At 42.3% G+C, this 26149-nt stretch overlaps 2 protein-coding genes across 15 annotated transcripts in view; both read left to right on the top strand.

Annotated features, from left to right (window-relative positions):
- The window catches only part of DLG1 (discs large MAGUK scaffold protein 1), a 140182-nt gene extending 136913 nt beyond the window's left edge, over positions 1-3269 (top strand). For all 13 annotated transcript variants that reach the window (XM_058812450.1, XM_058812452.1, XM_058812448.1 and 10 more), the window contains 3 exons: positions 64-173; positions 540-631; positions 2087-3269. In XM_058812450.1, coding sequence (XP_058668433.1) covers positions 64-173; positions 540-631; positions 2087-2193 — 309 coding nt within the window. In that variant the 3' untranslated portion in view covers positions 2194-3269. The remainder of the gene's footprint in view (positions 1-63; positions 174-539; positions 632-2086) is intronic.
- Positions 3270-6430: 3161 nt separating this feature from the next.
- On the top strand, positions 6431-25509 carry MELTF (melanotransferrin). 2 transcript variants are annotated; one of them, XM_058812331.1, is made up of 15 exons: positions 6431-6665; positions 9155-9309; positions 12897-12996; positions 14339-14521; positions 14832-14988; positions 15850-15917; positions 16577-16764; positions 16944-17124; positions 18077-18228; positions 18637-18733; positions 19593-19787; positions 20889-21045; positions 23035-23102; positions 23198-23385; positions 24177-25509. In XM_058812331.1, the coding sequence occupies exons 1-15, from the start codon at positions 6620-6622 to the stop codon at positions 24453-24455; spliced, it is 2214 nt and encodes a 737-aa protein (XP_058668314.1). In that variant the 5' UTR covers positions 6431-6619; the 3' UTR covers positions 24456-25509. The 2 variants fall into 2 exon arrangements, with proteins under 2 accessions (XP_058668314.1, XP_058668313.1); XM_058812330.1 differs by lacking the exon at positions 6431-6665 and having other exon boundaries at positions 9006-9309.
- Positions 25510-26149: the final 640 nt, after the last annotated feature.

Below are 26149 nucleotides of genomic sequence, written 5' to 3'. Positions count from 1 at the left end.
TGCTATGCTACTTGTGACTTAAAGTTTGCTTAGTGCCATATTCCTTTCTCTCTCACTTTTTAGGGTAAACATTGCATTCTTGATGTTTCTGGTAATGCGATCAAGAGGTTGCAGATTGCCCAGCTGTACCCAATCTCCATTTTTATTAAACCCAAAACAGTGGAAAATATCATGTGAGTAAAAGTAAAGTACCTCAGGCTAAATTGTTTGAGACTGTTGTATTTGAAAAGGCAACTGCAAGTTATATGCAGACAATTATAATGTTTATGTTTTAAATAATATTTAATTCCCTGACTTTAATTTTTAGGGACTTTAAAATGGGGCTTCTTATCCAAATTAAAGGGCTTGAAAACAAATGTCATTGTGTTAAATTCCATGCAACATAATGCCAGAACAGCTCATTTCCACTACAGTCTTTGCTTGGAGTCTTTAGGGTTTAATCCATGTATTAGTATTAATATTCAAACAACAGTTTAAAACCTTAAAGACTCCAAGTATGTTGTATTGGTTTAAAAGAGCTATAATGTTTGCCATTTCAGGGAAATGAATAAACGCTTAACAGAAGAGCAAGCCAAGAAGACATTTGAGAGAGCCACAAAACTGGAGCAAGAATTTACTGAACACTTCACAGGTGTGTTCTCCTTGTCACTGCTCACTTGCCAGAGTTGAAATTTTATGGCTTGCTGTACAAATAATACTTGCCTAACCACTGAGATAGTGAGCTTTGTTTTTCAGGTGATCTGTGATTACTTTGAGGTATAGAGCCATCTTAGTATCTCTACATTGATTTCACTTTGATCAGCTAATTTAATATAAAAAATAAACAAAAATTTACTAGGAGCTTAATTTAGGTTTTGAAAACTCTTAGGACTTTCTGCCATTTTCCAACTTCATCAGCAGGTTCTGTTTCCACAGACTTTAACTTTACACTGAAGTACATGAAAAGCACATCCTACTTCAGCTTTGAGGTTACTGGGGTTTGGAAGAGGTGTGGTTGAACTTAGCTGGAGAGAAGATTCTGAAGCTTATGGCCTATTTGCCTTGCAAAGACATTTCTAATTCTTTCTCATGCACTCTTGTGCTGTGAACATTATACTGGGCCTATAACAATGGAGCAGCCTCCTCCCACAGGCAGTACAGCACTCAGCTGCAGATGGGGAAAAGGTTTTTAAGAGACAAGAATGGAATGGTAGGAGTAAAAGGAAGCTAATTTACATGAAAGCAAAGCTCAGATGCAGTACTACTCTATTAATGCACAGAAGAGTGAGTCTGACCTGCCTCCAAAGCTGTCTTCCATGCTAAACTTTCCTTCTTGGATTACTGACACTGAGATTGTGACACTAATTAAAAATAAATTGCTATCTCACAATGATTGCTCTTGTATTGGTTGAAGTATTGGTAAGCTCAAACTTTATCTTAATTTTAACCAGACCATATTTGATTCTGATATATCAGAACACATATTGGCTCATTTCTAGTTAATTTCTAGCCTTGGCAAAAATACATCAACCAACATGATAGGAATGAGTATAGATTGCACTTTTAACTGTGTAAGGAAGCCTCTTGTCTATAAAACTAGAATCTCTTGTCTGGACAACAAACTCCATGAGTTCCTCCTTATTTTAGCCAAAAGCAAAGGTAGAGCTGGGTAGGCATCTCAAGGTCAGCCTGCCTTGCTGTGCAGCTTTAGGACAGAGCTGACCAGTTCACCAGCCTGGGAGGACACAGCCCTGCACTGTCTTGCTTTGTGTTAGACACACAAATGAAAGTTGGGCCAAAAAGAATACTGGAGGATGTGAATTGACTCAGGCAAATTGGAACATGTAGCTAGGAAAAGGTTAAAAAACCCCTCAGTTGTATGTGTATACTTGGTAGGACAGTGGAAGGTCCCTGTCCCTAAGGAAGTGCTTAGTGTGTCCTGCAGTAGCACTCTGTGCTTCAGTCCAGCACTGAACCCAGGAGTGTCCAAGGGTATCTGTTCCTTCAGCAGTCAGAAATCCTCCTGCCACTCTGAGGGCAAGGAGCAGCCTGGCCTCTGCACCGATCGAGGAGGGACGATTGCTGATTGCCACATTATGTTTTGCAGCTATTGTCCAGGGAGACACTCTGGAAGAAATCTACAACCAAGTGAAACAGATCATAGAGGAACAGTCTGGTCCTTACATCTGGGTTCCAGCAAAGGAAAAATTATGAAAACAGATTTTTATTTTTCATTTTCTAACTGACATCACCTACTACATCTGACGACTCTTAAGCCCTTCCAGTGGAGCCTGCCTCTAGTTCTTTCCAGCGTGGTTCATACCCTAACCATCACATTCTGCAGTTCCCATAATGCTTTACATTTGGTGTCTCTCTTAGTTTAAATAATTTGTATTATTGTGTGTTGTTGGTTTGCCATTTTTCGAACATGACAGTGGAATGGCCTGACCAGCTATTAGTTTAGGGTGGGGGTGGGTGGGAATTGCTGGGTAAAATTCCTTAATGTTTAAGGGAAAGTAACTTTCAAAGATTTTTCAAAAAAGCTTTATAGACATTCTTTTAAAATTTCATAACAATTGAAAGAAAAGTTGTATTCAAGGAAGTTGTAAATTATGAGTAACTTTGCACGCTTAACTTTAATAGCATGGTTTGGTCAGGGCAATCAATTTCAGGTTTTATTTTCTGAGTTCAATCCTATTGTCACAGTATCTTTTTTTCTTTCCAGGCAGTTAGAAAGAAACTTTTAAATTTTGAGTTAGCATTTTCATTAAGTCCCATTACTACTCCTAAAGGGATATTCATTTTCATAATTTCATACGGATATTCTTATAATCTATTTTTTCATTTTTTGCCAATAAAATTGCTAGGGACAAAGATGTGTAATGTTTTTAATCTTCCTCATGAAACACTATTTATAGTGTGTTGCAGAAATTCTTTATAGATAATGGTCATCACACTTTTTGAGCCTAAAAATATGTTTAGGTGCTAGGAAACCTTGTATTTTTCAGAGGAATGCCAAATTTGCATTGGCAGTAATTCAGAAAACAGCTGCAGAGATGGTCATTAGGGCAATGAGAGAATGATTCATAGCCTAAAAATGTGTGTGTTCTTAGGGGTCAGATTTTAATGAATATTTTACCCACAATAACTGCCTATTTTGTTATAATAAATATATATATATTAAACTTTCTTTAACTGAACTCTGTAACTATGGGAATTATTTTCTTTACATAGTTGCGCACACGTATAAATATATATATATAAAATATATATTTTTCTTTTACCACCTACTCCTAGCTTTTTGTTTTGAATAAAAATAAAAAACCAAATTAGAATTTACCTTCCTTAATCACGGAAAAATCAAATGGGCTGTGATGGCTGGGCATGAAGTCCAGGGAATATTAGTACAAGAAAAAAATACATGCAAGTTCTCCTCTTTTCTACGCAACTCCAGGTGTTTGTCTTCCCCTGTCCCCTTTGTAATATGCATGTCTTAACCAAAGGGAGAATTCAGAGCCAACAATATATTTTTTTTCTGTACATGTTCGTCTCGGATTGCACAGGCACAAGATCTTCCATTTGCAATGCACAAACTTCTGTGCTGAATGTTATGAATACCTTGTACCAAAACCTTCAATAATGAAATTCTCAAATTCCCATATTATTTAGTACCTGCCATTGCTTGTTTGCAACCGATTGTTTTTTAGAGGGATGTACTTATGACAGTCATGGGGCAGTCACACAACCAAATTAGCTTTGGTTTGTAAAGAATTATCAACACTATCCATTCCATTTGTTAGAAAGAGGAGAACAGCTAATAAACTTTATTGTACAATATATTTGTCAAGTGTGTTTTTAATTATGATAAATACAAGTGTTGTAGCACTTTAGAATAATTGACCAAGACTGTAAATGAAAATCAGGTGTTAGAGAAACACTGGTGGCCACACTGGGGCAACTGAAGTTACTTCATTAAAATCAGGTTTAAACTTGTGACACAATTATTGCTGGTGTTACCTGGGATGCTAGTGCAGCTTAAGGAAGTTAAAGCTGCTGGTGCATGCCCCAGCAGAGTTTCTGGTTTTCAAGATCTGGGAAATCAGGTGTGTTGCCTTTCTGAGAATTCCTAGCCACGAAAGTGCATGGTGTACTGGATTGATGATGCAGCTTTTGATAAATAATATCATAAATTTTTAAGGCAACTAGAAGTGTACTGTTGTCTCCCTCTTTCAAAGTGACTGATTGTTTGTGGTGTCTTGTGAGACATCTTAAAAGAGTAAATCTAAAAAAAACCCAGAAGTGTATGAATCTCTATCAAGTCTGCAAACACATCTGAGATCTCTGTATTGTATGCACTTCTTTTTACCTCTTTTTTGAACCCATCAGAAAGAGCCCGTTCAGCTGAGTAGGTCTGTGAGGAATTGCTCTTTCATATGTTGGAGTGTCTGAGTAGCTGTCACCAAACTTTGCCCCCAGGCACTTGTCCTGTAGTAGCCAGGTGTCACCAAACACTCCACTCTGACTGAAGTCCACAGCAGTTACCTTGCACAGTTGTCATGAGGGAGTGAAAACCAGTCTTGGATCAAGATCCCACAGGACTCTGGAGTATTTGCTTTGCATTTTTAGTTTGTGTGTTTCCAATGTTACCTTTGAACACTGACAGAAAAAGTGATTCTGAGAGCCCTGATGCACCTTGTTGTCTTATCTTGTGTAATTGTCAGGGTTTTGTGCTATTTAGATTTTCTCTGGGTCTTATCTTTCCAGCATCAGGTGCTGATATATCTTTTGATTCTTGGGTGCACTTTTCTGTGTTTTAAAGTTATGTTTTACAATGCATGTATTTTGCTAAAGACTTCTAATTTAACAACTAGAGTAATTAGGAAATCCAAATGGCATCACACTGATATATTACCACTCTTTTGCTGGCCCAGTGAAGGCATCATGGGTTTTCTTCTTGCTTGATAACCCAACTACTTTTAATTGCGATACAGACACATGCTGGATGAAGTATTTGTTATCCTCTATTGTTATTGTAAGTTATGTTATTTCATTGTTGGCATTTTTTGCTGAATTGTTTTGAAAACTAGGTTAAGAAATTTAATATCTCCTTAAAACAGAGTTGTCAAGAATGAAATAGAAAAATTATCTGTGAACTGTGCTTGTGTGGTTGAGGGGACTGTGTTTAGAACAGACCTCCTGTACAAAAAGGCTGCTGCTCTGCCCTCTGAACCATTCCCACAGAGGATCCACAGGGGAGCCCTGGGACCAGATTCATGTTTTACTAATCCTGCCCTTGCAGTCTTAAGCAACTGGTACTAGGACTGTCGTTCTTGTCGTCTGTATATGAATGTAAGCCCTAGTGCAAACATCTGGGAGAGAGGGCTTCAGATGTTAATCTGGCCAGTAGGAAGGGCACAGGAAGGATCTCAGCAATGGGTCCTTGAGAACATTTGGAAATACTCCAGTGACACCAGGTTATTCTTTAACACTTAAGACAACTAAGGGACGATTAATTCCAGATTGTCTGAGGAGCCAAGAATCAGAGTTCAGCCATAAGGTTTTGGTTGGGAAGAAAGTCAGGAGGGATCATTCTGTACTCTTTAAATTCTAAACTTGAAATAGCAATTAATTGACTCAGCTGTTGTTGTACAGGTGCTAGTCAGAGTTAGAGCTATGTCCTGCCCACCTGCAGTCGGGTAGCTGATGAGTGCTGCAGGATCCTGCCACACTCCTGGCCATACAAGCTGGTGAGGGATGCACAGAGCTGTGTGGCTCATGCCTTTCCTGGATGTGAGGGCTCACACCACACAGCCCTTCTGTTTCTGAGCAGCTTTTATCTAAACCAAGTTACAGGCAGCTGCACTTCATTGAATAATAAAAAATTAATAAAAGGGCAGCACAAATGAGGGTTGGTCTGTGAAGGTTGCACTAAAATTCTCAGCAGCTTTTAACAGAGTTACTGTCAGCAGTTTTGATTTTCTAGGACAGAATCCTTCCTGGGCCTTTTCTTAAACCTTAAAATAAGTCAGAATGATTTAGCTGTTTTATAGCAATTGCTATTAAATTTCAGGAAATGTGCACTTAGCATGTGCTGTACCACCTGTAGAGTGTACAGGCTTTGCTGTTGTAAGAGCCTGGGCTTCTGATGATGGCTTTAAGCAATTTGTGACAATGTTGAGAATGTGACTGTCTACTCTGCCAGATAAACTGCTTTGCTTGAGTCTGTTCCTGCTCTCTGAGCTTCAGCTATAGGGAATGCAGAAATCTCAGTGAGGATGTGGTTCCACAACCCTGCCCCACCCCCGCGTGCTGGTGTGTAGCCGTTTATTGAATGAACTCTGTGGGTGGTGCCAAGGCAGTAGCCGCCTCATTGGTGCCTCAGATATGTTGCAATTTCCAGGTCTGATGTTTTTTTCCAAGTGTACAGGCAGTGTGAGGAGAGGAATGCTTTCTTTTCCTGTGCTCATTACGAGGTGACGCCTTGCCAAGGTGAGCAGGCCTTGTTGTTGAACAGAGTGCATCAGCGAGTGCATGCAGCTGATTTTCACCTAAGACCAGGCTGGAGAGAGCACTCTTGCAGGAGCCTTGATCTCTGGGAGTTCTGAAGGCTGAAAAAATCACAGATCACAAAATTTTCACCATGAAGAGCTCCAGAAGTGTTTTCTATCTCCTCTTCTTTCACGCTGGTAAGTGTCATCCAAAAGCTTTTGCTGTGCCATGGGAACTCTGTATGATGTGAGAGAGCAGAAGGAACCACTCTGAACCACTTCAGAGCCAATCTCACATGGCTAGGAAAATAGAAGGAAGTAATAGAAAAGCAGTAGAAAAGGCTGTATTGAACACCATGCATATATCTTGACTCATTGGTGTCAAATGTTGTATTTCCTCAGCACTGAATCAATTTCTGGTTCAGTGGTGTCTGTTTTTCACAACAATGAGCAGTTCTATGACACTTTTTAAAAACAGAAATAATTGCTTAATTTCACTTCTCATGCTCTGTGCAACATGTTGGCTTTTTCCTGTCACTCCCAAATTGTATTGGTGAGTGCTTTCAATTTCACCAGAGGTGTAGGCACTGTTTCTGAAGCACTCTTCAGTTCTTCAGAAAACAAATGATCCTAGTTAATTATTTTTCCCCCCATTTTTTTCTGTTGAAAGCCCTTGACACTGTAGTAGTAGCTGTATAAGTAGCCGTTTGATGTTACACAATGTAGTGCCATTACTTTGAGGAGTTATTGGGATGTTGGTCAGTGATAGTTCTGGCTGTGTTAGGATTCTGAGCATATTTCAAATGGAAGTTGCCAGCTTCTATCATTTTAAGCTTTATATATATATCTACTGATATACAGAAGGGCCAAAATTGAGAATAAACTTGGGTTCAGACACTGACCTGATGTTTTAAGCTGATTTTCCCTTGCAGTAGGAAGAGAGGCTAACTGCAGGCCTTGTCTGTGCTCAAGCCCATTTCAGATGGGCTAACTTGTAAGGAAGGAGCTAGGATATTGCCCAGATCTGACTTTCCTCTAACAACAAAATTCAGCAATTTGGAAAGGGACCAATACAGCCTTGGTTTTGATGAGTGAGAAAAAACCAGTGGATTCATGCTGTTTCACTATTTTGGCTGAATTACAGAGCTAAAGGACTTTATGTTTCAGGTGTATGGCTGATGATTTTTTATACTTTTGTGCTTTACCCCCTGTGTGTCTGTATATAAAATCAGAAAGCTGAGGCTGAAAAATGGCACTTAGCATACATACACACTGAGAGGCTGAGTCCCCAGTTTAATTTCTCTTTGCTTATGTTTATAAAAAGAAAACCCCAAAATGAAAAACAGGATTTTTCTTCCACTCTCAAGGAATTAATTATGAAAATTTCACCCCGACAGATGAGGTAGTACAAACATTAAGTTTTTGTGAGGTGTATTTTTACCATGACCTGTTGTAGCTTTCTCCCAACCCTCCTGGTTCTCAGAATTCCTGCAGCTCAGAGGTGGGCAGTTGTTTTTCCTTTTGCTAGCATATGCTGCCATGAAAACTTCCTGTAAGCTTTCCAAGTCTGACTTAGTATTTGTTGACAGCAGTAGTGTTGGCTCTGTGTCACAGAGGAGCAGCAAGCCAAACCCAGTGTTTCACTATTGGATCTTTTGGATCAACAATCTTGTTTAGTCTGCAGCCAGGAAGTCAGAAGATGTGCAGGGAGCACTGTCAGACACTGTTTTTAGCTTGCACAGTCAGATGTGGCATCTCAGCTCCATGGCACTGGGGGGGAAGTAGAGGACCACTTGGAGGTATTAGAAAACCACATGATAAATGGTTTACAGCAGACTCCAGCTTAAAAATGGAAATTGTAGACAAGCGGTGGAATATTGTGTCCCTGCTGACGAAAATGACCGTGCCTGTTTGTCCCACGCCTGCGTTTCCATTTCACCGCACTGTCTGCGCACGGTGACCTCTCCCCACAAAAGCAACCAAGTGTTTGTAGCTTTGGCACTCAGGAGGGTGAGGTTGGGGCTGCTGAAAGGCACCTTTCTTTGCTAATTAATGGAAATCTCCACTACTCAACTTCAGTCTTTTCATTCATGGCTCTGCCCTCCCCTTTTCCTGACTGTGGTTACGATCTGTTATGAAAGACTGTTTTGAAGGGCCAAGTTTACTTTTCTAGTTTTCATAATAGGCCTAAGTGGCAAGGCTTTTGAGCACCTAAGGTTGCTTTTTTAATTCAGACCAATAAGGGCTGGTGCAGGACTCCAGATACTAACTAGCAATACTCAAGACATGAGTTGTCTTTGGACAGTCCCTTTGGTTTTGTAGCATGTCATTTTTAGTAATAGTTTCACATGGTTTTAACTTGATTATGATGGTGTATTCTGCAAGGTGTTTAAAATAGTCTGGATGCCCTGACCAGTTCCATGGTACCTGTATTTCTTATGTCAGAAACAAATGTCATTGGATTTCAGTATCTGAGTCTAATCTTCTGGTCAGTCCAAAAAAGCTTCAGTATTCATGTTAATTGGAATGAAAGTGGGAATCACCTCTAAGGACTCACAGTGAAGTGAGCCCTGATTTTTTTCTGTTTGGGGGGAGAAGCAGAAGGAAAGTTTGTCTCTGCATGGTAAGCTCTGTTCCAAAAGCTCAGATGGGTTTTGTAATACTTTCTTTTGGTGCTGTGTTTGCAGCTCTCGGCCTGGAGCGAGTCCGGTGGTGCACGGTGTCTGAACCAGAGCTTTCCAAGTGTAATGACATGAGCAAGGCCTTCAGTGAGGCTGGCATCCTTCCCCCTCTGGAGTGTGCAGCAGGGGGGTCAGCTGCTAACTGTACCCAGATGATCAAGGTGAGCTGTGAGTGACACCAGGGTCATTAGTTTAATTTCTCCATGTGCCTAATAATAATCCCCTGGCAAGGTGCAGTGTTCTGTGGTGAGTGTGTGGCCCTCCAGGCAGCTGAGCCTCTGCTTCCTGGCATTCATGGCTCTGACAAATCAAGGCAAATCTTTTTTTTTAAAAAGCACAGAAGTATACATATGAACTAGAATGTCAGAGTGACCCCATGTCATCTGTTTGGCTGCTCACATGTTGCCAGTCATTAGGAACACAGCTAAGGTCTTAAATATTTCCTCCCAAATAGTCATCTTTGATTTGGGACTTGTGTCAGATTTATTTAGCAGATATTTAAGAAGGGATGGAGCTACAAGATGCAGACAGTAGTTAAAGCTGTGCTGCTTAGCCTCTAAGTAGATTGTATTTCAATAAACTCTGGATCAAACTCCCATTTCAGGGTCCTGTTATGGAAATTGCTGTATAAACAGATGAGCTGAGTGTAATCAAATCAAATCTCCCAATACTGAGTACAAGAGAAAGGCAAAGCAGCAAGTGGGGTGAGCAAAGGGCAGACCTCTGTATTAAGCTGTATTAATTCAGCTGCCCAGAGTGTGCTCAGCTTTCAAAAAGAGTCTGCCTCTGGGGAAGGCTTTAAAGACTGTGAACATGTGAATTTGCAAAATGATGTATGCAAAACAATTCCCTCCTTTGGAGGGGGTAGGAGGTAAAAAGTGGATGCTGGAAGAAGTGTGGAGGCAGGTAATCACGGTTGTCATCACTGGCAGGGTGTGGGGGAAGGGAAGGCTGGCTGTGCTAATAGAGAATGTTCTTTGTAGATATGCCCAGGAACCAGGTTTCTGTGGAGATGCAGCCTCTCAAGGACAAGAGATTCAGAGGAAGGAAAGGAGATCTGAAAGAACAGTCTGAAGGGAGATGAGGCTGATGATTATGTGGCTAGAAAAAAAGGAGCAGATTTCAAGAACTGATACCTTGTAATTTTTGTCAGTGAAGCAGAATGGTTGTCTGACTCCTAAAACTACCTCATTGCCTCTTGATAAATACTGTTCCTGAGCAGGGGTGTCAGACTGTATTGAAGAATGCTGAGAGCAGACACTGATACAGATGTGGATCTCACCTTGGGAATAGACAGGGCATTGTAATGTCAGATCTTCCCCAAACCACTTGGCTGATCACTGCATTGCACAGAGGGAGCTGTTAGATTCTGCAAAGCAGATTATATAAAGGGCTGATGAGTGTCTGATTCTGAAATACAGAGCTCACAGAATTACATTTCCAAGCCATTGGAAATAGCAGGCAGGCAGACAGCATGAGTAAGTTGCTTTCTGATAAAATGAATTTTCACTGTAAGGCTTCAGACAAGACTTTGTCCTTTAGATCTCCTTTTTTGCTTTTTCCCCCTTGTGCTGATAATCTACTAAATATTCAAGCTGGCCTACTCTGTGTAGGACGGTGTGGAATCCCTGAGTTGGCATCTGCACTGAACTCTGATCCTTGAGGCCAAGAAGGGAGCAAGACACAGAGGCTGAAGGGGCAGATGCTGTTTTGTAACACTGCATAACTTGGACTTAGACCTGTGTATGTGTTAGCACATGGATAAAGGAAAAGACCTTTTTGATTGAAGGTGTGTAAAAATTAAGAAATACTTAAATATTTAACTAGAGAACCTGACAATATTTAATGTGAGCTGATTTTCAGCAGGTCTTTAAAACACTTATGTAGGTAATTCTCAAATGTTGTGACACACATAAATAAACTTCCTCTGGAAATAATTAAGAGAGGATTACCATCACAGGTATACTTACTAAAAAATTGTAGGTGAGTCTCATGCTTTTGCTAAATTTATTGGTAAATGCTTGCTGAAAAAAAAAAAATGCCCATGCTGCTGTTGATATGTCACCTCAGCAGTAATTGTGTGTTATTTAAAGGGGAGATCTGTAGCCTGAAAACTACTTCATGTTAAAAACAACAACAGACCTGTCTTGTTGTGCTATTTTTACAAAAGCTATTTATCAGAGGCTCTGTGTCTAAACTGAGCTCAAAATTTCTGCTTTGCAGTCAGAAAAAAAGTGCTATTTCCTATGAAAATATGATCATACAACATACCTCATGGTTTATGAGGCCAGCCCTTTCCGTTTTATCTGCTCTACTTTTGCTCCACCGCCAATTCTAGAAGCTCATTTTGTTCTCCCTGAGGGTGAGAACCTTCTGACTCCCACCTCCTCTCCTGTCATGTTCCTCCTAAACCACAGATTGTATTTGATTCCTGCACTGTCCTGTGCTCTGACCCTCACCAGTGGAACATCACATCTAGTTATTCAGAAGGATTGTGTCTGTTCTTTAAGATGCAAATATCTCCCAACCCCAAGCCCACATTAGGTTCCCTTGGATTTGTTCAGTTCTCATTCATGAGAACATCTATTGTTTCAGCTGATTAATGAATATAATTTTTTTTTCTTTTTCAAGCCAAACAATTAAAAGATTTCAAATTACACGGCAACTTCAAATCTGGTTTAGATGTCAACATTGATGTATTACCTGTGCTCTCACACAATGCCTTAAAAAATGTTCAAGTTTTTTATGTGGTTCAGCCTGTGGGAAGCTGCTGTGATGTGCTAGGCAGTGCTAGCCCTGCCCTGCCCATGCTTTGCAAGCTCCCAAGGCATGGAGAAACTAAATGACCCCCTCCAGGGCCAAACCAGAGGTTAAGCAAACTGATAAGAAACTTGGAATTAGCTTAGAAATGCAAAATGTCACCCTGCTGATCATTTTCTCAGCAGTATCTTGTCTGGGTGTGAAATGCCCTCTCCTGGTCCCATGGGCTCAGTACCCAGAGGGAGCTGATTCTGCTGCCAGGGGTGTGTGCCCAGTTCTGGCCCTGCTGTTGGGTACCCCATCCTGTGCTCTCCAGAGCATCCTGCAGCTGTAGCAGCATCCCAGCAAGCCCGGTGTTACAGTCACCAGAAAATACCTGCTGAACTGGGCACCTTCCCAAAAGTGGGTGCCTCAGATTTGTATCCTCCCATTTTGAAGTCTTTTTACTTTCCTCCTTCTCAGGAAGCCACCTGCTCCCCCACTCACAAACTACATGTCTGCCTTGTGCTGAGCTGCAGGCCAGCAGGCTCTAAGGGTGCTTTGGAGTGCACTTTGGCATTCAGGTTTTGTAGCCCCAAAAAATATTATTTTGAACTATCTGTGTATGATCTAAAAATGTATCTACTTTATTTAAATCTTCAAGCTTTGAGGCACTAGCTATAGAATGAAATTTAAAATTGCTGGGCTTTAAGATCCAGCAGAGAGCTACAGCATCCATTTCTAAGTTTCCTTTGCATTATTAAGACTGGTGAAGCCATCATTGTGCAGGGCTGGTTTCTGCATTACTTCTGCAGGAAGGCAATTTTGAAGGTCTAAAATCCCTCTTGGTAAGAGTTGTTCGGAAATTTGTATGCCCTTTAAATATTTGGAAAAAGAAAACACAAATGCATATTAACTAAGGGCCTCTTCTAAATGCATGAGCACTCTGGTTGTTGATAACTACTGATAATTAAGCTTTAACATTTATTCTGCCCTTGTTTCTGCACAGGATGACTTGGCAGATGCAGTGACCCTGGATGGCCGTTGGATTTTCCAGGCTGGAAGAGAGCATGGTCTGAAACCTGTGGTTGGGGAAGTGTATGATCAAGGTATATTCTGACTAAGTACCTTTTAGTTTACTTAAAATGCATAAGAAAGGGCTTGTATCCTTCTTGCATTTTATTTGGAGTCTTCTTGAAGACTCTAAGCAGTGGGTAGTGGTCAGGTTCCCTCTTGGTTGCTCCTGCCTCTAACAGACTGTTTGGGGAAACAGGACTGAGGGGACACAGGGCTGTGGCTGAGTCTGTCCTGAAGCATTTAGGTCACAGTAGCTGTTCCTGTAATAAATTTGTTGGGTTGGTTTTTGTTTGTTGTTTACTGTCTCTGCTTTCTATGTTCTCTGTTCCATACTTTATAGATAAATGAATTGCTAAGCATAAATCACTGGGTTTATCTCTCAGTCCTATACATTGGAATAATTAGATTTTGTTTTTGCTAATGTATGATAACCTTCTGGAAAAAAGGAAGTACCAGATTCTGCTTCTTGCCTGGGTGACCTTAAGCTTTGATTTCCTTTCAAGGCAGAGACAATAACTCAGTGGTGACTTGTCATCCTGACCAAGAGCTCAGTATCAACACATTTGTGTAGTTCCTCCCCCTAGCTTTAAGATGCAAGGGAGGGGAGAGCTCTGAAGCAGTTTGCTGGGAGTGCTGTCCCATCATTCTATTGTGAGATGGAGCTGGATTTGTTTTGTCGCTGGGTCTTGGTGTTAACTGGCCTAAGGCATCTTCAGAAGTGGCTGTTGGGGTCAGTCCATAGGATCTTGGATCATCTGCAGCAGCCTCCACCCTGTTAAACACATCATGACTCTGGTGAGGGACCTGTACTTTGGCTTCTCAAAACCAAATGGGCCTCAGGATCCAGAGGCTGACTATCTCCATTAGTCAGGCTGTGAGCTCAAATCAGACAAAAGTGGAAGAAATTTAGTGATTTCTGATCTAAATAAAGTCAGATTGAATGACCTTATGATCGCTTCAAACCCTCAGCTCTTGACTCTGAGTTATATTAAACTGTAAAACAAAGGTAATGAAATCAGCTGGGATGCTCCAGAGACATCAGTTGACTCTGCTGTAACAAAATTAGGATCCACTGTGGAATAAATTGTATTGGTATCAATTTAATCCAAATATATTTAGAGTAATAGAAAATTTCTTTCTGAAAGGAACCCCACTTTTAAAGCTGAGTGACCTCCAAAGTTAGAGCAGATTGCCTGTGGACTAAGACAATTCACACAGAAAAAGTTACAGGGTTCATTGATTCACAGTCAGCAGGGTCTCAGCAAGGGTGTGAACATAGTGGGTAGGGCAGGCACAGGAGTCCAAAAATCAGTGTATGTCACTCTGATGCTGCTGTGGGGCTACTCAGGTTGCTTCTTTCTTCCCATGCTGCAGAGATTGGAACTTCCTATTATGCTGTGGCTGTGGTAAAGAAGAGCTCCAACATCAGCATGGGGAGCCTGAAGGGAGCGCGCTCATGTCACACCGGCATCAACAGGACTGCGGGCTGGGACGTGCCCGTGGGGCACCTCACTGCCACCGGGCACCTGGCACCAATGGGCTGTGACCTTCCTCAAGGCAAGGCTTGCAGGGCAAACATCCCTTCAGCTGTGCTCTCCCAATGGCCTTGGCACCCTCTGTGTGTGTACAGAAATGTGACTCAGCTGCTGCTTTGTTCTTTGACTTGGATGCTCCTGGTAGGATTCTAATGTAGGTCTGATGAAGACTGCAGGGTTTTTGGTTGTTTTAAACTTGGAAACTATCTTTTAAGAAGAAAATAACTTGTGCCTTCTGGATCTTTTTAGAGATGTACTGTGTGGATGTGTTAAAATGAAATTGATCTTGTTTATTCATTGCTAAAAATGCCTAATTCTAATTTTGTGTTTAGCTGTAAGTGACTATTTCAATGCAAGCTGTGTTCCTGGAGCAAATGGTGTGAACTATCCCAAATCCCTCTGTCAGCTCTGCAAAGGGGACTCAGAAGGACAGAACAAATGTGAACTAAATTCCCAAGAGCAATACTATGACTACAGTGGGGCTTTCAGGTAAAAATCATGTCTGTCAATTTTTTTATTGCTGTACCCTCTCCACAGTCATCATGTTCAGGCCTCAGTGACAAGAAATTGAACCTACAGAGCTTCCAGCTGATCTTGTTAGAAAATCTATAGTTTTGTTAGGATAGCCATGCTTTTAACCTGACTGATCAAAAGTAATTTTTAACCCACTATTTCAGGTATTAATACCTGAATGTTAAAACCAAATGGATATTTAGCACATATACAGGGCAGGAAAAGCCCACTGCTGTTTGCTTTGTCCAGCAGCTGTTTGGCACAATCTGAGTGTTTCAGCAAGCTTTGCTGGCTTACCTTTCCCAGTGAAACCTGATGATCCTTGGAGCCTGAGAGCTGAGCTGCTGCCCTCCTTGGCTGTTTCAGTTATCCCACCTCGCTGTTCTGAATTAGTGAGTTGCTCTGCCCTCCATTTTTGCACACCAATCTTGATTTTCGTCCTTCCTATCTGTGTGCTGCGTTACAGCTCTCAGGCCCTGAGTCATAGCATTAACAAGGGCAGAATTTGCTTATGAGAAGCACTTGCTGCTCCCTGTGTATTCCCCAAAGGACTGTGTGACTGCCTCAGACACAGAGCTGTCCTGGACAAAGAAGGTCATGTTGTTTGTCCCAGGCAGCACTGAACATGTTGTTCATATTCACCAGATGACAATGATAGTTTTCTTCATGCTCCAACAGCCTCTAGTCTCTGCCTTGAGCAAAACTCTGAGCACAAGGAACTAGGTCAGTGTCTGTGGCTGATGGAACGGAGCACAGAGCCCTCGGGCTGTCAGCTGGCAGTGGCCAGAGCACAGGGGTTTTGTAATGCCTCTTTGTGGTTGCATTTATATTTATTAGGTGTTTGGCTGAAAATGCTGGAGAGGTTGCTTTTGTGAAGCACAGCACAGTGCCTGAATATACAGATGGTGAGTAATCCTGAAGCTTGTTGAATAATGGCTGCAAGGTCTGAAATACAGTGTTTGTAATGACATTGTAATATCAAATCTTTGATGTATTTTGAATTGAGGAATCAGCAGAAAAATGCTATAATACAGATGAAATCTGAAAACAGATGTAGCTTCTGAAGTGTGCACCAGGAGATAGAGAATTTTTTAAAAATGCTTCATAGTTTCAGTATAAGGTGATACGTGGAATCTTAAACTGCTTCTGGAAAGAGACCTTCAAGAGCAGAAACCTCTTTTTATATAGACCTGGACTGTTACATTGCTCCAGCCTTAAAGGGATTCGGTGGAGACTAGGAGAGCATTAACCTGCCTTATCTGGCACTATGTGAAAACTACCTTGAGCATAACATTGCTTTAATATGTCTGACCTAGGGGCGAAAAAACCCCAAAACATGTTGTACATGATCCTAAACTAGGGATGCTCTTGATACTGCTGCAGACCCCAGCACAGCTCAGTGCAGTCTCACAAATGTTATGGGACTACAGGACCACAAGGATGCACAGGATAGACTGTGCAGTCAGGAATAGTTCAGAGATGCTCAGGAGATGTGTGTTCTGCTCCACATGTGCAAGTGAGATTAGAGCCCCAGCTGATGAGTGTCCCCCTCCTGTGGTTTCAGGGAGAAGCCTTTCCTCCTGGGCCCAGCGGCTGCGCTCCCGGGACTTCCAGCTGCTGTGTAGGGATGGCAGCAGGGCTGATGTCACAGAGTGGAGGAGCTGCCACCTGGCCAGAGTCCCTGCTCGGGCCGTGGTTGTGCGCCCTGACACAGACGGGACAGTTCTCTTCCAGCTCCTCAACCAGGGACAAGTAGGAGACCATTTCTTCATTGCTCCCTTGTGTTCTAGAAGGGCTCTCCCAGCTGTCTAAGCAGACTGAAAATGGGGTATCTGAGCTCCTTTGGCTCTGTGGGGTTTGGAGTTGTATGGGATGTCACACATCCCACACAGAGCAATGTGTGACAGGTTCTTTCTTGTTTAACTTTGCAGCAAAGATTTAATGGGGTGGGTGCCAAGTTTCAGATGTTCGACTCTGCCGTCTATGGTGCCCAGAATCTTCTGTTCCGAGATGCCACCACAGAGCTTGTGGCAATCACAGCTCAGAATTACCAGGCATGGCTGGGTGATGAGTACCTTCACGCTATGCAAGCTCTGAACTGCAACCCCAAAAGTAAGTTGTCTGTAGATTCCTCTTTATAACCAAGCAAAAAGATAGCTGATAACACAGATCATCTTTATTCTGGTTTATTTTCTTCTCAGTCTTGGAGCGTTATGGAAAGATGCCAGTCTGATCTTTGAGCATGGGCAAAGGTCATTTTTTGACCTAGAAACAATACTGTATTAACATTTTGCTGTCCAAATTGTCCAACTTTGTCATAAGATGCAGGCATTTTCTACCCTTTCTTGGTGTATGAGAGGCATTAATCTGGTAAGCTGCTACTGCTGCCTGGTACTTAATTTTTTAGCTGCTGACAAGGGGAAATAATAATGTGCTGCTGCACAAATCCCCAGGTAGTCTATAAAAATGGATGAATGGATTCCTAGCAGAGGGTTTCCTCCCTAAGCTGAAGGAACCCCTCAGTTGCTCTTTATTGAAGCATTATGGTCTTTCCTGCTATCAGAAGAAAGTAGAAATTACTTGATACACGTACTGGGAAAGTCAGAAACACAAGTTGCAAGAATCTTTGCCTTAAGAACCTTAAAAATCCTGGCCACTCAGCAACCCAGATGTGATCTGTGCTGTGGCAAAGCCCCTCACCTTTCTGATTTGTCTCTTCTGGGCATTACTCTGTGACTGTCAGATGTGAGGAAGCTTGTATATTCAGGGTGGCTTTTTGCTGCACTCCACCAATATATTACAGCTGGCTTTAATGGTCAGTAATTGTATTTTGCTGTGAAGAGGTTCCTTTGCTGTGAAGAGGTTTGCAATGTGGACATGACTCTCATCAGGGAGTGCCCTGGTTCCTGGTCAGGTGTAAGTCTGAGCTGGAGGGATAGGGAGCAGCACAGAAGCAAATATTTTCAGTAACATGTATGGGACACATGTGACAGTGGGCAGTGTGAATCCTTGTTGTGTATTGCAGAGAAAGTGAATGTAGCATTTGCTTTTCAATTTTGTGCAGCAATGCCAGAAAGCCTGAACTGGTGTGTTGTGTCCACTGAGGAGATTTGGAAATGTGGTGAAATGGCTGTTGCCTTTAGAAAAAAGAATTTGAAGCCAGCAATTCAGTGTATTTCAGCCAAGACAAAGGAAGAGTGCATGGAGCTGATCCAGGTAGGCTGCTACAATCCTTGTGCCATAAACCAAATGAGCAGAAGCTGCTCTCTGCTGGGTAGGTGAGGTTAGATATGTGCACTCACTTTGGTGACAGGCAGGAACACTGGATTTGAAGGGGAGATTCTGTAGCTCAGATGCTCTGGACGAGCCTGAACCCTGATGATCTTTGGCTGTGATGAGGGCAGTGTTCCCCAGCTAACTCAAGCCTGTGTGTGTGAAATCTCCTGTCCCTGTTTCACTGATGCTTTATCCACATTTGGGACATTTTCTTTAGCAGTGTGATGCTCTTCTGCTGTAAGCCTTGCCCTTCAGGGTGCCACAGGTGTGACCAGAAAGGTGTCATCATTGTAGCCGGGAAAGTATGTGCTGTGTTTTTTCACAGAAATCCTATGTTTTATTTTTCAGAAAAAGGAAAGTGATGCTGTAGTTCTGGGTGGAGCTGATATTTACACAGCTGGGAAGACATATGGCCTTGTACCAGCTGCTGGAGAAAGTTACTCTGGTAAGAAGATCCAGAAATATAAATATTGTTTCATAAATATTTTCCAGGTTGTTTGAAAACAGCACTAAAAACACAGTCTTTTGTTCCCAGCCCTGCTGGGAAAGCTGTTTTCAAAGGAAATAAGAATTATTACCCTCACATTATAGATAGAGGAGTATATGAGATGAGCTTCTACAGTGAGGCTACTTTCATCTGTACTGCTGCAGGACTACGTTGAGTCTGGCAATTTTGAGTCTTGTACCTCTTCATTTGTTTTTTGAATTCTGAAAAACAAATATTTTCAGTGGAAAAAATTAGTATTCACAAAGTCAAAATATTTTTAAGAGAAGCACAAATACAGAAATTCCACAGTAGATTCTAGTTAGAAGCAAATTCTTCCTGTCAGTGCGGCTGCTTCAGTCACTGATTGAAAGAGGGCTTGTGTCCACAGTGTCACTAAGGCAGAATTCAAATTTGCTGCAAAATTCATAGAACTTTTAATGTAGGTTTGAAGTTTTCACATAAAAATAACTTCTTGAAGCAGATTTGCTGAGTTACTTATGCCCTGAATGTTATTTTTCAGAGTGATGTGTTTATAAGGGCTGGTGGGAACCAGAACACTTTCATCATCTTGTCTGTAGATTATTCAGCTCAGGTGTAAGCAGCAGCAGCTTACAGACCAGAGGTGAATGCAGCAGTGTGAGGCAGTAGAAGTGAAGCGTAATTCCATGTACATCCCTGCTGCCTGACTAGCAGATTGTTGGTGCAATTGAAGTTGCCACCATATAAGTGTAATGGATGCACAGATGATCACTAACCTGTGGGAATGCATAAGGGAAGCTGTAATGTGTTCTGTGTTTTTTTCTGTTTATTTTACAAGCTGATGACAGCAGCAATGCATACTATGCTGTGGTGTTAGTGAAACGAAATCTGTCCAATGCATTCACCATCAGTGACCTGAGAGGGAAGAAGTCCTGCCACACAGGCCTGGGGAGAAATGCTGGATGGAATATTCCCATTGGTGTACTAATTAAGAGAGGCATAATTAAGAACAGAGACTGTAATATTCCTCAAGGTAAGACAACATTAATACATTTCAAAAATATAGTAATAGTCTAATGATAAACTTGAATTAAGGAAGTGGTTTTGATATTTCATTGATCTATATTAATCATATCTGTTTGTGAAGGGGTGTTGTGTTTTTAATATAATGATTTGAAATTTTAATTTTGCCACCAATGTGGACTAGTGGAGGGGTCTGAGAATGTTACATCTAACACGAAAGTATTTCTTTCCTTTATCACAAAATAATTGGCAAATTTAGGTTGGAAGGGACAGTTTAAGGTCATCTATTCCAAGAAACTGCATAAAAGGTCTGGTAGTTCATATTGCTCAGGGCTGTGTCCAGGCAGGTTCTGAGTAACTCCTAGGACAGAGATTACGCACAACCTCTCTGGACCCTGTCCTACTTGACCATCCTTGGTACAAAGAATTTCTTTTCTTATATCTAATCAGAATTTTCCTTCTCATCTTTTTGCTCTGCACCCCTGAGAAGGATCCAGCTCTGTCTTCCTGAGAAACCCACCATGTAGATTAAGATAACAATACACTGCCAGTTGTCTTATCTCCAGGCTGACCGAGTCCAGCTCTCAGCCTGGTAAATGCAAGTTGTGTTTCAGCCCTCTGAGCATCCTACTGTCCTTCCACTGTGTCAGCTCTAGACTATCCATGTCCTTTTAATATTGGGAGCTCAGAGTTTGTCACAGATGTCAGAGGAGAGCCTTCACTTCCCTGACTGCTCCCCCAGCACACCCTGTTATCCTGAGCATGGTGATGCATCCTGGTGCCTCTGTCCAGGATTTTGCATTTATTTTCAAGCTGCATTAGGTAATGAAACATGTAGCACAATCAGAAAAAGATCTGTAAACCCACCTTCTAATTTTGCTTGCCTTCTTATCTATCACCTAGGAAGCTCTTTGGTTTCATTATGTAGTCAGCTAAATAGTGCTCTAAAAATATTTTAGAAGTTCTAGTTCATGAATTTTAGTAAGGCAGCTATAACTTGAATTTCTAGTGTTCTACTGAAACCTGCATTGGTTATAACTTCTTGGTGTCTGCCTTTTTTTGTGAAGAGCCCACACTTTTCATTCCTTATGTTGGCTTTGTCTTTCCCCAGCTGTGAGTGAGTTTTTCTCTGCCAGCTGTGTCCCTTCAGCTGAGCAGGACAATTACCCAGCAAAGCTCTGTCAGCTGTGTATTGGAGATGAGAGTGGAAACAACAAATGCAGTGCAAGTAGCCAAGAACGTTACTACAGCTACAGTGGAGCCTTCAGGTAACTGATAGCCACAGCTGTGACTCAGTGTGTCAGCCTGCCAAAATGCAGGCAGTGCCTGCTTTCCATCCCAGGCAGCAGGCAGAGGTTACTGCTGCTGCAGCAGGTGCCATCAATGAGGTGGGATGTGTGTCCCCAGATGTCCTCACCAGTGCAGGTATGGTGTAAGGCATTGCACTGGCTCGGGTCACAGCCTTTGCCAGCTGCCTTGCACACAGCCAGGTGGGAAAGCAGGGAAGCAGGCACACAGTAGCCAGGATCTGGCTGCTGTAAGTCCCTGCAGAGAGTGACAGGCTCGTGACAGGGAGCCTGGAGTGTGTCTTCACTACTCTGATTCATTGGTGGCTGTTGATGAAGGTAGATTTCTGTACAGCACAAACAGCTGTGGCCAGTGTTGAATTACCAAATCCTCTTCAAAACAAAGTATGTTAAAAATAGAGGGGAGAAAATAATATAAAATGGAACAAATACTTTGTGCAATAGTGTACATGTACAGATGGGGCTGTACCCAAAGACTGTGAAACTCTTGGATATGGAAGGAGCACTTCCTTTTCCTGACCTTCACCTCAGAAGGTGATGGTGCATGGAACAGCTGGCAGAAAGCCACCTTTTCCCTGCAGGGAGGAGACTTCAACAGCAGCTGCCTGGTAAATAATGAAGTGTTAGATTTGGATAACTACTTTTTGCAAATCTATTTAGTTGAGTCCAGCTGCTCTGCTGGGTACAAGCCTTGCAGGCAAACTCCAGATCCTCTGCTGTACTTCATGGATGGAGCCAGCTCCCAGTCAGGAGATGGATGAGCAATAAATGCTGTTACAGGCTGCATGAGCCTTCCTCATAATTCTAAGATTCTGCTGTTGATAAAAGTGCTCTTACAGTTAAACTTTATATGGAGATCACTTTTTATTTTTAGGGGAGAAGGTGCTTAATTCATTGAGAGATGTAGGAAGTTGTAAGTATTTAAAAGGGTAGAATTTGGGTGAAAAAATGGAGGACTGCAGTCTAATACAAGGTAGGGGTAGATCTATCTGTGACACTTAGGTGATCCCCTCTAAAATAAGAATGAATTATGGAAGGTGATTGAGATGGACTTGAAATTCAGATTTCCAGATTCCTTCAACTCTGGCTGTCTTCAGACTAATTTGATAGAGGTGTGAGAGGCCATTCAGTTTGTGTGTATCCCACTGTCTGGGGCAAAGCAAACTGCACAGGGTACTGAAAAATCTGTTAGGAAAGTTTTTTCTGATGGGGAAATGCACTGAAGAGCCCCACTTGAGTCCTTGTTCTCTGTGTGACAGTGTCAGCCACGTTGTCCCTTATCACCTTGGATTAGAACTGTTGATGTTAAACTAGGTGCAATTGAAATACATGTATTTTGGGTAACTGTTATCAGTCATGACTTTCCCTTGTATTTTGTACAGCATAAGGCATGCTTTACATCCATTTCATTGGTTTCATTACTTTGTTTTAGGAAATGCTTCTTGAAAACACTTACAGAATAAGCTACATAGGAAAGGAGGTGGTTTAGGGCCTCTTAGCATGTTGGGCTACTTCTGCTTCAGAAAATTAGAAGAAACTTTACTTTGTTCTGGAGCAATACCCTTGGAAATTGAAGTTAGATTAACTGGAGATCTCCAGAATCCAGGGCTGCAAATGCTGCGCTGAATATCACATAATAGATCTCCTGTTTCTTTACTCATTTAATATTGGTCTTTCTTGTTGTTTTTCACATTGCTTTTAATAAATTTTTTCTACTCTATTTCACTCTTGAAATTTGTAATTCAGAATATTTTTTTAAATATTTTTTTGCTTTTCTCTCCATCCAAGATTTCTCTGCTTTTTCTTACTAACTTTGGGTCCAGTACATTTGCTTGCAGGAATGCCTGTAAAAAAATTCATTCTAAATTCTAAACCTATGAGTTATTAAAAAATGTGGTTCACCTAAAGATGCTTTGAATTGAAAGCATTTATATCTTTGACTTCCTTTAGGTGCCTGGTAGAGGATGCTGGGGATGTGGCCTTTGTGAAGCACTCTACAGTGTTTGAGAACACAGATGGTACTTAGTTTTACATGTCTCTTTATTATAATTCAATTATTTTTTCTTGCTTTAAAGCAATCATTGCTTGACAATGATCTGTTTCTTTTTTTCAGGTAAAAACACTGCTAGTTGGGCCCAAAAGTTGAAGTCCAGTGATTTCCAGTTACTGTGTCCAAATGGTGCCCGTGCTGAAGTCACCCAGTTTGCCAATTGTCACCTGGCTCAGGTGCCAGCTCAGGCTGTTATGGTTCACCCAGATGTCAATGTTTTTGCTCTATATGGACTACTGGACAGAGCCCAGGTACTAATAATCCATTTATTTTTGGGGGCATTTATAAATGGTCTAACACAGTCCAAGGATAAAGGCAACAGGACCACACTGCCATATCCTGCCTCATGTACTGGCAGCATGTGCACAGTGCACAGCCCTGTTGGGAGTGTGACAGAGAAGGTGAAATACAACCCATGGGACTCACCCAGTAAAACCACCCTGGTGCTCAAGGGATTTCAACCTTTTGCCCAGCCACTGGGTGCAGTAATAAATTCCCTGGAGTTTAAGGTGTTTTCCCATGGCTGCCCCCCATTTCTGCGTTGTGCTAACGCTTTTCCATTCTGGAATTTTCCTTGGAATGCAGTAGGACTTTGCTGGGTTTGTTTATGCTGCAGCCATGTCCATGATAAACCATGCAGGCAGAGTGTGCCTGGCTGCCACAGTGAGGTTCCTTCTCCATCCTGAAGTTAATTAATTCAAAATCAAGACTGAGCAATTAGGCTTCAGTCATGTCTGTAACTCCTGGGCAGCCAAACCCTATATTGCATAACAATATTGAGGCAAGAGAATTTTAAAAAAACTACAGCTCTTTTCCAGATAGTAACTAAAAACACAAAATCACAAATGCTGTTCATGTAATTGCCAGTGGCAGAATTCTGTATCTGATCTACTGGAGCATCTAAAAGCAGACGTGTAAGAGAGATTCTGCAATTGTGTATGAATTTTTCATCTACAAAATGGTTCCTGTCATCTTTCATGTTGGATGACAGGAACATGGCACTTCATCTTGCAAAATGCTGAGAATTTTTCATTATTTTCAGGTCTACTTTGGAAATAGCAGCAATGGAAATGGATTCAAAATGTTTGATTCTTCAGCTTTTCAAGGAAAAGACTTGATTTTTAAGGATTCTACTGTTGAGATTGTGCCAGTGAAAGAGAGGAGAACATACACAGAATGGCTGGGGAGTGAATATATTGAGTCCCTTGAAGGGATGCAAACATCCCAGTGCTCTGGGGCAGGTAATAAGATAACACAATACTCACTCATGGCTACTGTCATTCCCCTGCTTGCCCTGTGTCAGATACAGGGCTTGGACTAGCACAGTCCAAGTGGGAACTTCCAGGCCACTTCTGCCCTGCCACCTTCTCTTCAGAAAAGCTGCTGTCTGGATAACATGCTGTGCTACCATGTGAATGCCTCTTCCTGCCTCTTTGCAGGGCAAGTGCCAACAGCATCTGCTCCTCAGGGAGTGGGGTAGGGCTGGAAGCTGCCCCTGTCTGTGTGGATGGGGTGGAATTTGGGGCAGAAACCAGCAATACAGTATCAACGTGGTTTACAAGATCAGTCTAAAACTGGAGCATCTCTGCCATTGTTGCTGACATTGAACCACCCAGGATTCCCAAGAACTGTTAGATGGATTCTGGGTTTCTGACCTGTAGAAGAATTTCTTGGAAGGCAATATCAAAACTCTTGTCTAGTGAATTCTCTCTCTAGTGGCCTCCTGGCTGGCTATGCTCAGACTCCACATCCCTGCTTTACCCATCCCCCACTCTGTTTCTCCTGAGCTCTGCTGCCACAGAGGTGAGTGACAGAGAATGGACAGGCTGTGAACAGAAACCAGTCCAGATTCTGCCATGGACAGTCTTCTACCTTCCAGCAGAAGAAAGTACAGGAAATGTCAAAAATCACTGGATGAAAAAGAAGCCCAGAGAGACTGGAAGGGGGACTACTACCCTTTGACAGATAAAAGAACAAAGCCAAACGTGAGCATCCACTGAGCTTACTGACTTTCCACACCCAGTGCTCTCATGGCTGGCCAGAGATGTCCTGTGATCTTTGTTTGATGCAGCCTCCATCAAGAACCTCATGACTGTCCTCCTTCCACAGGGGCCATTCCTGAGTGCCTTGTGCATTTGTATTTGCTGTAGCTGAAACTAAGTACTTCACTTCTGAGTAGCCATTTCTACTGGCTGTAGTATTCAGGTTTTATTTTTATCCATAGCTGCACTATTCACAGATGTTGCTGTGCTGCTGGCAGGCACTGCCCTCCTGATTGTAGAGACCACCTCATGATCCTGGGATGAACAGACATGTAGTATAATAAAAACCTGGTAATGCCAGATAGCAATCACATAAATAAGTGAAAATAGCAAATAAACATGAAAACTTTAATCACACTTTAACCAGCCTGGTAGCTAAACTTCTGCTTTTCTGGGATATGAACATTTGCCTTTCCCTTTCCCTGCCCACTGTTCTGTTGCTCCCAGTTCCTGGGGCTGGAGTGGGACACAGACTGATCCCAGCCCCGGCTGTGCGCTGTGGGGTGAGTGTGTGTGCAGGGAGCTGTGATGCTGTGCCCAGCACTCAAACCCATGGCTGTGGGCAAGCTGTGCCCAGCTGCAACCCCACTGTGTTTCTTCTCCTTGTGCTTTTGGTCAGTTATGAAACAGCAGCTGAAAGGGAGCCGCCGTGTGCCCAGGTGGCCAGTGACATTCTGTCTGGCCTGCATCAGGAATGGTGTGGCCAGCAGGATCAGGGCAGTGATTGTCCCCTGCACTTGGCACTGGTGAGGCCACACCTTGAGTGCTGTGTGCCATTCTGGGTCCCTCGGTTCAGGAAGGACATTGAAGTGCCGGGATGTACCCGAGAAGGGTCTGGAGCACAGGTCCTGTAAGGAGCTGAGGGGGCTGCGGGTGTTTAGCCTGGAGGAGGCTCCAGGGTGACCTTATCCCATCTGCAGCTCCCTCACAGGAGGGTGCAGCCTGGCGGGGCTCGGGCTGTTTTCCCAGGCCG

This window comes from Ammospiza caudacuta, chromosome 11, assembly GCF_027887145.1.
Source record: "Ammospiza caudacuta isolate bAmmCau1 chromosome 11, bAmmCau1.pri, whole genome shotgun sequence".
Classification (NCBI taxonomy): domain Eukaryota; kingdom Metazoa; phylum Chordata; class Aves; order Passeriformes; family Passerellidae; genus Ammospiza; species Ammospiza caudacuta.
This window is presented reverse-complemented; position numbering and strand designations above follow the sequence as displayed.